The 12,430-nt window shown below is 37.7% G+C and overlaps 1 protein-coding gene across 10 annotated transcripts in view; it reads left to right on the top strand.

Moving 5' to 3' along the window:
- The window catches only part of NEK11 (NIMA related kinase 11), an 81,188-nt gene that overhangs the window by 46,278 nt on the left and 22,480 nt on the right, over nucleotides 1–12,430 (top strand). For all 10 annotated transcript variants that reach the window (XM_088165025.1, XM_088165019.1, XM_088164976.1 and 7 more), the window contains one exon: nucleotides 10,008–10,132. In XM_088165025.1, the coding sequence (XP_088021151.1) occupies nucleotides 10,008–10,132 (125 nt within the window). The remainder of the gene's footprint in view (nucleotides 1–10,007; nucleotides 10,133–12,430) is intronic.

Raw genomic sequence — 12,430 nt, forward strand, 5'->3', positions numbered from 1 at the left:
ATGGGGAATTACTGTAAAGAATCCAGAGAAATCTGTATCAGACCATGCATTGTACCCCTCTCTGTGGCAAAGTAGTGTGGAATTTTCTTAGTTTACTAGACACAAAATCCTCTAGGTAGAGGAGCTCAGTCTTTGCAGCTGAAAATAGCATGAAGAGCAGGGCATAATCCTGTTATACAACAGTAATAGCTAAAGGTTCAGGGTTTCTGATTCAATTTCTACAGTACAGCTTGCCTTGAAATTGGCTACGAAATCATAACCTGTAACTAAAAGTGCTTCTAGATAGTTCAGTGCAATTACAGATGCAACAAATCTACCATTTCCTTACCATCATTGTTGATCCTTCTGGTTTGGATCAGTGTTTACAGTTGAAAGATAAACTGGATACAAAGCTATCTTCACTACCAAAGGCCCAGACCTTTTCAGGAGTGTTAAATTCAACAAGCCACACTCTAAGAGGCATGAAAACTTGAAGCCATGCACTGGCATTTGTGGCTGAAATTGCCACTTTATATTCGTATCAATTTCACAGCTGAAACGGTAAACAAGGGTGGAGAAGATTTATTTTTAAAAAAAGTATTCAAGAAATTATACACGTATCTGTATTTTTAAGGGCTTGCCCTCATCGTACCACTTCATTACCTGGAATGAAAGGCAGCCGAAGCAAAACAAAACTGGACATATGAGGCACTAACAAAATCTTATATCCTGCATTTTTGGATTGCCAGCTGGGGCCTCTGTTGTATTCACATCCTTTCTTGTAAGACTCCCAGCTCTGCATAAACTGCTACTGCAGTTAATAGACATATTTTTGTGTGGGAAGGGGTCAAGTTAAAAGAGGAGAAGAGCTTCAGTTAAATAATTGTGGTATTTAAATTCTTTGTACAGAAAAATAATGTGGCAAATTAAATCCATATGAGTAAAGGGACATATTATATGATCTCTCTGATCTGTATTATATTGTTTTTTATTTCTGTATACTGCAAAGATTATAATTTGTTAAATTCCTTAGCTTAATATCTTGCAATACATTACACCAGGCAAACCCCTGATTTCATTACAGTTTCAAAATAGCCAAGTATGTTACAGTAGTTGTGTACATTATTCCTATGTCTGCATGGCTAATTTTAAGTTATGGATATATTGCTTTGACTTTCAAGTGGTCAAAGTTCCATTGGCTCTCACACTCATTATAAAATACTGTGCTTTTTTCTAGCCTGTTATTTTTATGAGCTGTGTTGAAGGATTTTCAAGATAGTTTGGTAAATCTTGGGAGGTTAAAAACCTGTAATATTTCTGAGCAGATCTTCCAGCATCTATGCACACACCCCTTTGTTTTGGGGCCTGTAAAATAGTACTTATTCATACTCATGGGTAACTGAGTACTACTCTGAAAGATGACCATACAAATGATCACACTGCTCAAAGGCCTTAAGGAAAATCAGTGTTGTCTTGTTTTTCAGTCTGGCAAGTCAAAATAAAGCAGAATAGTACTTACAATAAGTGGCATTAAGCTCCTTTCTGCATTCTTCTTGTTACATTATCCTTTGTAACCAGGAAATTTTGCCTCAATGCAGAGGACAGCATTGCTGTGAGTGCTGCTGTGGTTAACCATTGGTCTCCTCTTTCTCGTGGTTACCCTACATCCAGGATCGTAAGGCATATTCCCTGACTTACTGCAATGATAGCATGGGATTCTTGTGGAGACAAACTCACTGGTTTAGTTCTGGAATTTGCAGTTACCGGTCCCACACTTGTCCTTGGAACATGGGGTGGCAAACTCCTGAGACTCTCGCAGGATCTGAGGGAGGAGTATGCTGCTCTGACCTCCTCATCTGTCTCTTGTTTTCATTGCCCTGTTTCACACTGAGCCCAACTTGTCCCAGATTCCAATAAAGGAATACTAAATCTGATTTATTTTAGCAAATTCAAGATTTAATGAAGTTTTCAAATCTTGTTTGGTTGGTTTTTTTTTTTTTTAAGCCATTGACTAAAGCTTTTTTGTTCTTGTTTAAGGAGTTCTTCCCTTGAAGTATTGTCTTTGGAGAGCAGGAGTTGAACTCTAGCCATAAGCTCCTCAGGAAACCTTTTCTAAATCTTTCTACTCTTCAACATGCCTAGCTACTAAAATCTTTTCATAGCTTCACAAAAATTCTTAGCTTACTTCTTACAAGAAGTCTTGCTCTTGCAGATTCACAGAGGAAAGCTTGCAGAATGAAGTCTTTGCACAGCAGTTATATAAAAAACCAAACACTTCCAAAGTGTGAGGAGAGCATATTAGGTTACTGTATAGCTCCTACTTTTTTCCTAATCTGTTTTTCATACTGGTTTAATTTGGCATTGATAAAGAGAGTCTACTTCAAAATTTACCTTGGTCAATGACTACAGTTAAAATTATTTTGGCCAAGGCTCTTTAAAAACAGCACAGGAATTCTCTTCACTTCTTCCAAAGCATTATGTTAAAGAACATTTATGAAATGCTCTGTGAATTTAGGAAGCAATTGGAAGCAAATGCACTGAGACTGTGTAAGTCAAAAAATACTGTATACTGGATTCCATAGCAGATACTTCCAGATAATATTTATCCTTACAAAGATGCTAGTTTCTATTCCAAGTTGTCCTACGTGCAGAGCAACATAGCTTTATGCTGCACATTAGGCATGAAGTCAGACTGATGTAAATAAAGATGCACCAGGCTTTTGCTTGCAAACAAAGCATCAGTGAACAGGTTGGGGATGGTGTTGAAAACATTTTGTAAGGACTCCCAGTCCAGCCCCAGTTGAAGTTTTATGGCTTACTTATCAAGCTAGAGAGCATTTTTGAGGAGCTGAAACAAGTTATATGGTGATGCAAGAAGCTGGAGCCAATTCCAAGTGAGGGAGAATTTGTCCTGAAAGAAGCTGTAAATACTGAATTAGTTTGCAGATTCTACCAGTTTAGCTTTCAGTGCATGTGGCTGTCAGACAGCTAGGTGGAAGGAATGAGAAGATGACAGCAGTGAAGGTCTGAGTTGAATTGTCCTGCTATATTTTCTGCTTCACAGAGCAAAGTGTTCCCCTGTGATCTTGTAAATATGTGCTTTCTCAAGTGAATTCTTCTAGGTGTTTAAGGGCTCAATACCTTTTTGCTTTTGGTTGCAATCATGTGCTTGTTTTTCTTACTTTTTCATCATATAACTTATATTATTGCTTATATCCAAATTAAATGCATTTTGCTTCTTTGCTACATCCAGACTCTCGTGTGCACAACTGCTTGCACCGTTTGGATATGAGCCATTACCATTTTTCTTCTCTTTCTGCAACTTCTGGTGGTGAAAATGCCCCCAATTCAAGTTTTAAAAATGGCATTCTTGAACCAAATCTCAGGGAGAAGGAAGCAAGTCTCTTACGGGGCAGATTTTGTATTAACATGTGGACTTTTCCCTTCCCTACACTGTTGTCAGACAGAAAGGGAAAGTGTCAGGAGGTCGCTACCTTCTAGATTCAGGAAGAAATCTGAGGTTTTTTATTGGAAAGTATACTTTGACTGATAAAAAGAAGTTTAAAATAACTCAGGGAGTAAGATAGTTTTAAGTTGATGTCATTAAGTCACTTTTCCTTCCATTTACATCTCTTGGTCTGTTTCTGCTGGAAGCAGTGCAAATAGCAGGACAACTTTTACAATAATAAGGATTCATACGCATAAATGAAATGGCTTCCAAAACTCACTAAATGCTCCTTGTTATTGACTAAATCACTATGCTGTTCTTTCTCTTTATTCACCCATCATTAGTAAGAAGATTTCTGAATATTTGGAAGATTTTTAGATTTTCTGAACTTTAAACCATGTTTGAAAGGCAGCATGGCTTCATCTTCATCATCACTACCTACCAGAACTCCAATTTCTGTATATGTGACAACTAGGAAATCAGAAGAAAAAACAAAAAATTATTCAGAAAACTAGGGGAAAATGTGATTGAAGTCTTCCTTCTTGTTGTTGATTTTTGTAAACCACTCCTTTTAAGAACTTCTTTTTTCCTCTTATGCTTTGTCTCTGTGCTTACTGAGAAAATACCAGGAGATGGAATGTCTAGGAAAAAAAAGTGTCCTTCAAATAAAATATTTCTCTTGGAAATTTAATTTTGGTTTAAAAAAGGTATTTTTTCCTTGGATAAACACTTTAAAACTTGCTACTTTCTTTCTAACATCAAGTAGTAGATGATTTCCATTTCCATAAGGCCACTCTGATTTACACTCTCTCTCTCTTTTTCTAGCCATTTCATGATAGGTAGTTCTTCACCCAGTGACTCCCATAAAATAATTGAAGTCTTTTACTTCTTTTGAAATGCAAAGAGAATGATAAACTATTAATGTTTAAATTTGGTTATATTACTGGTTCTCATTTATAAGAACTCATTTTACTTTATGTCTAAGCTGCACATGGCCACGTCAGAAGATGATTCTTTTAACAACTTCATTGTCTTTTTGTGCTTATCTAGAAGGATTGTACAGAAATTTCATGGGCACAGAAGTCCTTTATATCCCCTAGTTAATTTCTTAAATGTGTGTTCTGAGAGTCTGTTTCAGCCTAGTTTAGAAGGGATGTACAAAAGTTTCCAATGTCTTTCTGAGCAATTAAGCTTCAGAGCTTGAAAATGCATATATCTATACCTGACCAAAGGATGGTGATTCTCTTTGACTGAAACTTTTAAAGTTGAAGGGTTTTGTCTTGCACAGGGGGGGAAAAAAACCCCAAACCAATCTAAGTGATCTTAGATTATAATAAAGGAGTTCTTTTACTTTTTCTAATCATATGAGTATTATCCTGAGCTGCAGAGGGTCACAGAGTCCTTGATCTCCTTTGTGGAAGAATTTCTCATTCAGGATGATGTAGCTCAGGAAAACATATCTCTGTGTTTCAAACTTCTCTCCTACTGACAGTGCTTCAGCTCTTTATGCTTTCTTCCTTGAAGGCAGAAATCCCTTTCCGTTTTCTCCCTCTGTGATAACTGATGCACAGTTCTGAAGAAAGCTGCCCAGCCCTGTGCACCAGCTCCTTTTGCCACTCCTAAGTTTCTGCTTAGCTTGTTTAGTGTGTATGTTAAGTATGTGCACACACACAAATAGATCTGGAGTGATTCTGAACTGTTTGTGGAATCAAATAGCCACAGCATTATAAAACAATTTAGGTTGGAAAGAACCTCTGGCAGCCTAGTCCTATTCCCTGCTCAAAACTGTTTTTTTCAGATCAGGTTATTCAGGGGTGTACCTCCAAGGGCGATTGAGCTCTTGCTGTTTCTTTAAGCCTTATTCCAGTATTTGACCACACTCTTTTATTTTTATTTTTTTTACCATAATGTCAAATTGGAATTTGGGATGTTCCAGATGTTTGTTGTCTCTTCTCCTATCACCATGCACCTCAGTGAAGAGACTGGCTCCATCTTCCTTTTATCCTCTGATCAGATAGTAATAGAGAGCAGCAAGGCTTTCCCTTTGCCTTCTCTCCTCAGGCTGAAGGGACCCCAGTGTCACAGCCCCTTCTTGCACCCAGCGCTGTGCCCAGCCTGGGTGCCACTGTGGCATCTGCTCTAGTAAGTAATACCTGCTCATATGGGATCAAACTGGTATTTGCTGATGCATTTCCACAGAAAGGAAAGGATCAGGGGCACCTTTGTGTTACTGCCCGGATCCTGCCAAGGTCCTGCTACTGTCTTGCAGCCCAGTGCAGCACAGAAGCAGACTGTGCAGAAGGCAGAGGAATGATTTTCCCTGCTCTTGCCTCAGTGCCCAGCATGGCTCATGTACAAAGTCTTGCAAGGGGACCAGTGCACGGGTCTTTGTCCTGGCCCTCTCTCTCAATTTGCTGAGTTCTCTGTGTCAGTCTGTGGTAGCAGAGATGTGGTAACACCACTTTCTGGTGTCCTGCCTCATGTCACCATTTTAGGAGTCCATTATGTCTCAGAGAAGCTGAGTGATTTGCTCCTCACTTTCCTGTGTGTGGTACTATGCAGACCTAGGAATGTAACAACATGAAACTGTAGCAATTTTTTTCCTTAAGGTAGGAAAGTGGCAGCTGAAAAAAATCTGCCTTTTTCCAGAGTTGCCATGAAGCCTTTGGATCAAAAAAGTACAGTAGTCCAATAGTCCTTAGGAGTCAAGTGTGACTCGGTTACTGTGAATACAAATGGTGGAAATTTACTTAGGTTACACCATTCTGTTTTCTTTTTTCTTTTGCTCTTTTTTGTTTCTTCTCTTTTTTTTTTTTCTTTTAATAAGAGTGGCCTTACTTATTGTCTTCTGCATGCTCTGGAGTGTGGGAATACTACATCAATGCAACAATGGCAAGTATGAGTTTGAGGCATAAGAAAATTAAAGATATTTATCAAAGCATTTTCATCTCTTTGGAGAAAATTTTTGTTGCTGAGTTACCATGCTACCTGAAGCAAGCTTTTGGTGGATTTAAGGAAAATAATACAAGTATCACATTCCTCTGTTTTCTGTTTAGCTTGTCTTCTCGGAAAATAACCATGCTTTTTATGATTTTTTTTAGATAATGGGTTTTTACCCTTCATTCCGCTATTAGCATCATGTTACTGTATAGAAAGAGATCTAAAGAGGAATCTTTTTATTCAAAGCTTGTTTTCTTTTGAATATCTAATAGCAAGTATCAAGTGTCTCAATGCTGTGCCTAAACCATCTAGCAATACCAAAGCAACAGCTGAGTTTGTTCTGAATTGAGTACTTTGTAAGCAAATTGTGACTGGCCTTGGTATAATACACACAGCTGGATAAAGCACAAGGTGCTTTCAGAGACCAGCTGAGAGATGTGGGAGTGTGAGGGAGCAGAAGCAGCTGTACAGACCCTTCCTAGTGCTTTCTATGGAGAATATAAGTATGCTGTATCAGAGATGTTCAGCTGGATGCCAGTCCAGCTGTCAAAACAGAGGCAGGGTCCCCTGGGTTCTTCAGCAGCAGTGTTTTTTCCTCTTTCAACACAATAGACTTGGCATTGCTCTCACTAGCACCACTTCTTTACCTGAGTCCCTCCCAGGCCAAATAGGCTTAATAACCATTTTATTTATCAGAACAAAGGACGAGGTCAAGGTCCTGTCACTGGAGTCCATGCTGGGCTTTGCAGTGGTCAAACAGCCTAACCCAAAGACCAACACTTTTATTAAAAATACTTATCTGAAAGCACAAATCAAAGAATTTTCTTCCATGCTACATTAATAAGTGTGCAACTTCACTAGTAATGTTCAAGAATGGGAGCAGTAACCAGCCTTTTGTCACCTGGTTTGTGAAAACTGGAGGCATCTATGAAATCACATGGAACTATGGGAAAACTCAGGTAGCAAATAGTCTAGAGGAAGGACTGCAGACATAGAAATGGAAGCTTATGGAGCCTGAACTCCCCTGACAGTGCCTGCCCTGAGATGAAAATACCAACTCACTCAAGCTATCTGCACTTGGACTTCACTAGGCCAGCACAGGCACAGCTTGCCATGTAGATTTATGATATCTGCTGTGCCAAATCTACCTTATCTGTCCTTGAAATTCGTCTGATCCTGGGTCTCAGATCAATAAGCTGTTCTGTACTCAGATAATTCTGCAGAGAACCAGAGATGTCTTGTGCATTTGTAATACATGGAGGACTGTGAGCTGGCTTTTCTTTGGTAGGACTCAATGAATTGTTATATGGAAACATTTTAAATAAATGTATAAATGCTTTGAAGGCTCCTTCTTTAAAGATGCTAGTCATAAAATCAAAAAGTTTGAAGAACTTTTATTAGGTAATTGCCAAATTCCGCTGCCCTAGACATGCTGTCTTCTTTCAGAAATGCCACTTGGAATTGGTTTCTGAATTGAGGCCAGTTAACTTGTATGCCCTGAAACTTCTCTAGCATCTGAACTAGCATTTCAAATTGTATTACTAAGCTCGGATTAACTGGCTGTCTATGAACAGCTGTCAAACCAATTTCACAAATGGTGAGGTGAATAATTCCAACAAGGATGCAAAAGCTGGCATGGAAGTGGAATACAGCCACTGCCAGCCTCTCTGCACAGTTCAGGGGCATCACCAGTTTAATATGGCCATGGGCTGCTCACGAAGTATAGATTTTACAGTAGCTAGGCCAGACATTTTAAAGTTACAATTATGAGTAAAAGGACTGATTTTGATACCTTGTTTGGTTGGAAAGGGGAGTCTTGCAATTTTTAGTACAGCAATAAACAAATGTAGAATGTGGGAAGAGAAGATGACTCAGAAAACCAGCATAGTCTGATTTTGTATTACAACATAATAAATGGGCTGTTTTGTATGTATCTGAATGTGCATAGACAGAATGCAGATTAACCTAATAAAATTATCCTAATCACTGAGATGACAGCCTCTCTGCAAGAAAGAAAAATTGATCACCTCACATGGAAAAGGAGATGTGTCTTAATTTTGTAGTGTTCTTTCCATGTAGAAAGGATGATATTTCAGATTCCCTTTTTAATGAAGTGCTGGACTTTTCTGTCAAATGGCACTTCATAGAACTCTATCAATTAAATAAATGCTTTCTTCGTGAGAAAATGTTTTGGGGTTGGGGGTGTTCTTTTTCTCAGGTAACTCAGGAAACTCAGGTATTGATTAGTTGTTTGTTTTTTCAGACTAAGAAAGGTGAAAAATAGAAACAGGAAGGATTAGGATTAGAAATTGTGGCAGTGGAGCATGGGGCTTTTGTGCAGCTTCCATTAATATCTTAAAACAGAAACCTAAGTGAAAATGTGTCAGCATCTCGGAGCTAAATCGGGTTTATAAAGAAAGGAAGTATTTTTGAAATTACTTTGGAGAACATAGATAGTAGACCTTATATCTCAACAGGAGAGCTTAACCATCTAATGCTGAAGATAGCTACACTATTTTTCCTGAGTTTCTTTCTTTCACCTTAAAGATTAGAATTATTGCTCCTGCCCAAACTCAAGTGTTTGTTAATGGATTTTAATTGCATTTCCCTCTTTGAATCCTTTTGGATTTTTATCCATGTGAAACAATTAAAAAATAGATCAATAATTTTTATGTCATATTGTTTGAATTTAATTTATTTCAATGCAGTAAAATTTAAGATAGTTCTTGTTTCTGTAGAGGCAGACTTAATTGAGGAGAGTGGTTGAAATTAGCATTTGCTAAAATTGTGACAATGACAGTGATGATTTATGACAGCTGAACATTAAATATTTTTTGTCTTCAACTAACATTTCTTGTAGTAATATCCCCCTGAAGGAGATGCAATCAGACCTCAAACTGTTTCACTAATTCTTTCGTACAGAGTCTGGTATGCTAAAGGATTTCACCCAGTGCAGAGTGGCTGAAGTGTCTTTCAAGCTGTGATGAACGTGTTGAGTTTTAATATTAATTCTTTTACTTCATGGGCTCATAGGCTATATTAATATTGCACTCACTTCTGTTACTAAAACCTGTGATAGTAATAAACTGAGAGAGCGTGACACCAAAGTATCCATAGCTTGACTTTATACTAGTTTCATTTATTTTATTATAGTTTTGCTTCAAGAAAGTTTGTAAAAATATATAGATTTTATTTCTCCTATCTTTTAAACATGTACCGGATATATATTATTTTCCATTTTAGCTTAGCAGTTATATGTGTTAGAGAAAACAAAACTGAGTTCTAATTTCAGCTCACAAAAGCTTGATTCAGTTCAATATTGGCACTGCTTTAACTAAATGATCCCGTAGGGTCACTTGCAGCCTGATTTATGGCATAGAGATTTCAGTGCAATATCAATATAGATCCTTTAAGTTCATTAATTCACACATGATGAGGATTTGCCCTTTGCCAGAGACAGCTTTAACACTGCTTATCATATAATTAAAGACCAATATTTTAATCTGAGAACCTATCTTTTGCTTTCAATTGCAGAATGTATCACTGTTGACATAACATTGGTGCTATAAAGTTCATTTATATCTTTTTCAGATCGTACTTTTTTTCTCTATATATGCTATAAACTCCTAATTGCCTTTAGATATCCCTGAAGACCCAGACATTGCAGAAGAATATTATAAAGATGAGTTTGAATCTTGTTCAGAAGACAGTGAAGAGGAGGAAGATGCAGAATTGTCATGGACAGTCTCTAAAATAAATCACCAGGTATATGTGACCTTTGAGAACACCATATACACTTGATGCTCATTTTCCATGAGAAAACTGAGTTCCTGAGTTCCTTCCCAATGTCCTACTGACATTGCTGATTTTTTTTTATTGTTTTGTTTTTGGTTAGGAGTGTGTGTATATATCAATAAGCATGAATTAATTATATGTGTATTATAAGATATTGATGAGAAAGGTTTTTGCATTCTTTCAAGATTAAAGATAACACTCCCATGAATGCCTTAAGGTAGATCATTGTCAGAAAACATCCTTGTGACTCTAAGACACTCAGAGTGGGATACTCTTAAATGCTAGCTGTGATTTAAATTAAAGCTGAAGGTATACTTCAAGCATAAGATTAAAGTTCCAACTCTAATTCCCAGGCAAAGATAGTCACCTCTAGTTCCTGCCTATATTGGACATATTTTCTAGGACAGTGTGATGAACAATGACCCTAAACAGCTGCAAGACTTGATCAGCAATCTGTAGACTTTCCCACCTCACAGAAAGTGCCAGTGAAGAGAAAACTTATTGTTGAAAGGCTTAAAGTAGCTTTATCAGTTAAGGCAGCCACAAGAAAGTCAGGGATTGCAGTGTGAAGGTTGAAGATTATTGGAAAAGGCACCTAATTTAGATTGGATCAGAGTGAGCTGAGATGAATCTTGTCTCCAGTGATCAAGTCTCAGTGAAATCAATAAACTTAAGTGCCTGAGGCAGTTCTGAAAATGGATCTTCCTAAGGCATTCAGGAACTATTAATTTCTCCCATGGGCCACCAGATTCAAGCATGGCCTGCAGTGCCTCTGAATGGTACTCTGGTTCTGCCTAGTAACTGTTACTTTATTCTCTGATCATGAGCAGAGTTTGCAGAACAGGGGGTGATGTCGTCTGCATTTCAGGGAACCAGCCAAGTAGACTAATACTCTTCACTGAATTATATATAACTTGTGGTTTTTGAAAAATTCGAGCTAATAGCTTCTTTGAGATGTGGTTTTTTAAGGCAAAAATAAAGTGCGAGAAATCAGAATTCTGCTACAGTAGCAGGGGATCCTGAAATTTTCCAACAAGTAAAACTTGAAGTTTACTCAGAAACAGTTTCATTTGATCTAGACATGTCCTCTTAACTTTCAAATTAAACCCACTGGATGCCTTAAAATTCAGGGGCAGTTTGTGCAGTAGTGGTCTAAAGAAATTGTTATTCAATTGTAAAACAGTGGCTTAGACAATAATTTTTTCAGTTTTCTAGGTTTATGCTTACCCACAACACATAGACATGCAAAGAACCATTGCCCAGAAAGTCTACCACAAGATACTCTTGAAAACAAAATTACTGCTCATTTTCATCAGCCTCTGAGACAATTTTTCTTTTTTTTAGAATGCCTTTTAAAATTTTCATTCAACTTTCATTGATGGTATCATTAAGTGTTAATCAGTATGTTTTTGAACAGGCAGACTACTGCTTAGAATTAATGAAGGGCAGAATACAAAAATAGATTTCTCAGTAACGCAGAATAAATTAGGTGTTGGCATTCAGATGTGAGTTGCAACAGTTCCTCATGTTGGACTGACTAAAAATTCCATTATAAGAGCTAGCATGGTGGGCTGGAAGAGCCATCCCACTGTCACACCTTTGTCTGTGTCCATGGCCCTGAGGCTTTGCTTTACCAGCACATTGACCCTCTGTGACAGGCCTGCACAGACTGACTGGAATGCACCCCTGTGACCACTGGTCTTTGCTTCTTCTCTGTAAAAGAAGACAATTTTCTGTGCTTTTCTCATGTTGACCCCAGCACCTTAAGATATTCAGTAAGTGTGTTTCTAGGTATTGACACAATTACCTTTTCTATTTCTTGGGAAGTGAAAACAGGCAATTTTTGCTTTCTCAAGTGAAAAATTCTGCAGTAAGTCCAAGATGAAAGCAGACTGAACATAACTGTGTAAATCTGAACATCTATGTTTGAACTCAACAAACAGAAAGGTAGTACTCCAAGGAGAAGTAAGAAAGCATTGTTAGGGAGTAAACATCTAATGCAGCTTGAATGGAATACACAAAGAGGTCCCTCTTTGGTGATTATAAAGGGATTTACAGTTATTAACAGGCACACAACATCTTCCTTTGGATATCAACGGTTATGTGAGATGAATCCCACTCAAAGGTAGGTGGGATCATGCTCAGTATTAATAATAAGTTTCAAATCCTACCAGAATAGCAAAGGTTTGCTTCTGCAGTCATTTACTTAATACCAAAGCTCCTACTTCATACTCTTAAACCCTTTCTTCAAAGATACCTTAAACCAAG

The sequence above is a fragment of the Sturnus vulgaris genome, chromosome 1, assembly GCF_052056855.1.
Source record: "Sturnus vulgaris isolate bStuVul1 chromosome 1, bStuVul1.hap1, whole genome shotgun sequence".
Lineage (NCBI taxonomy): Eukaryota > Metazoa > Chordata > Aves > Passeriformes > Sturnidae > Sturnus > Sturnus vulgaris.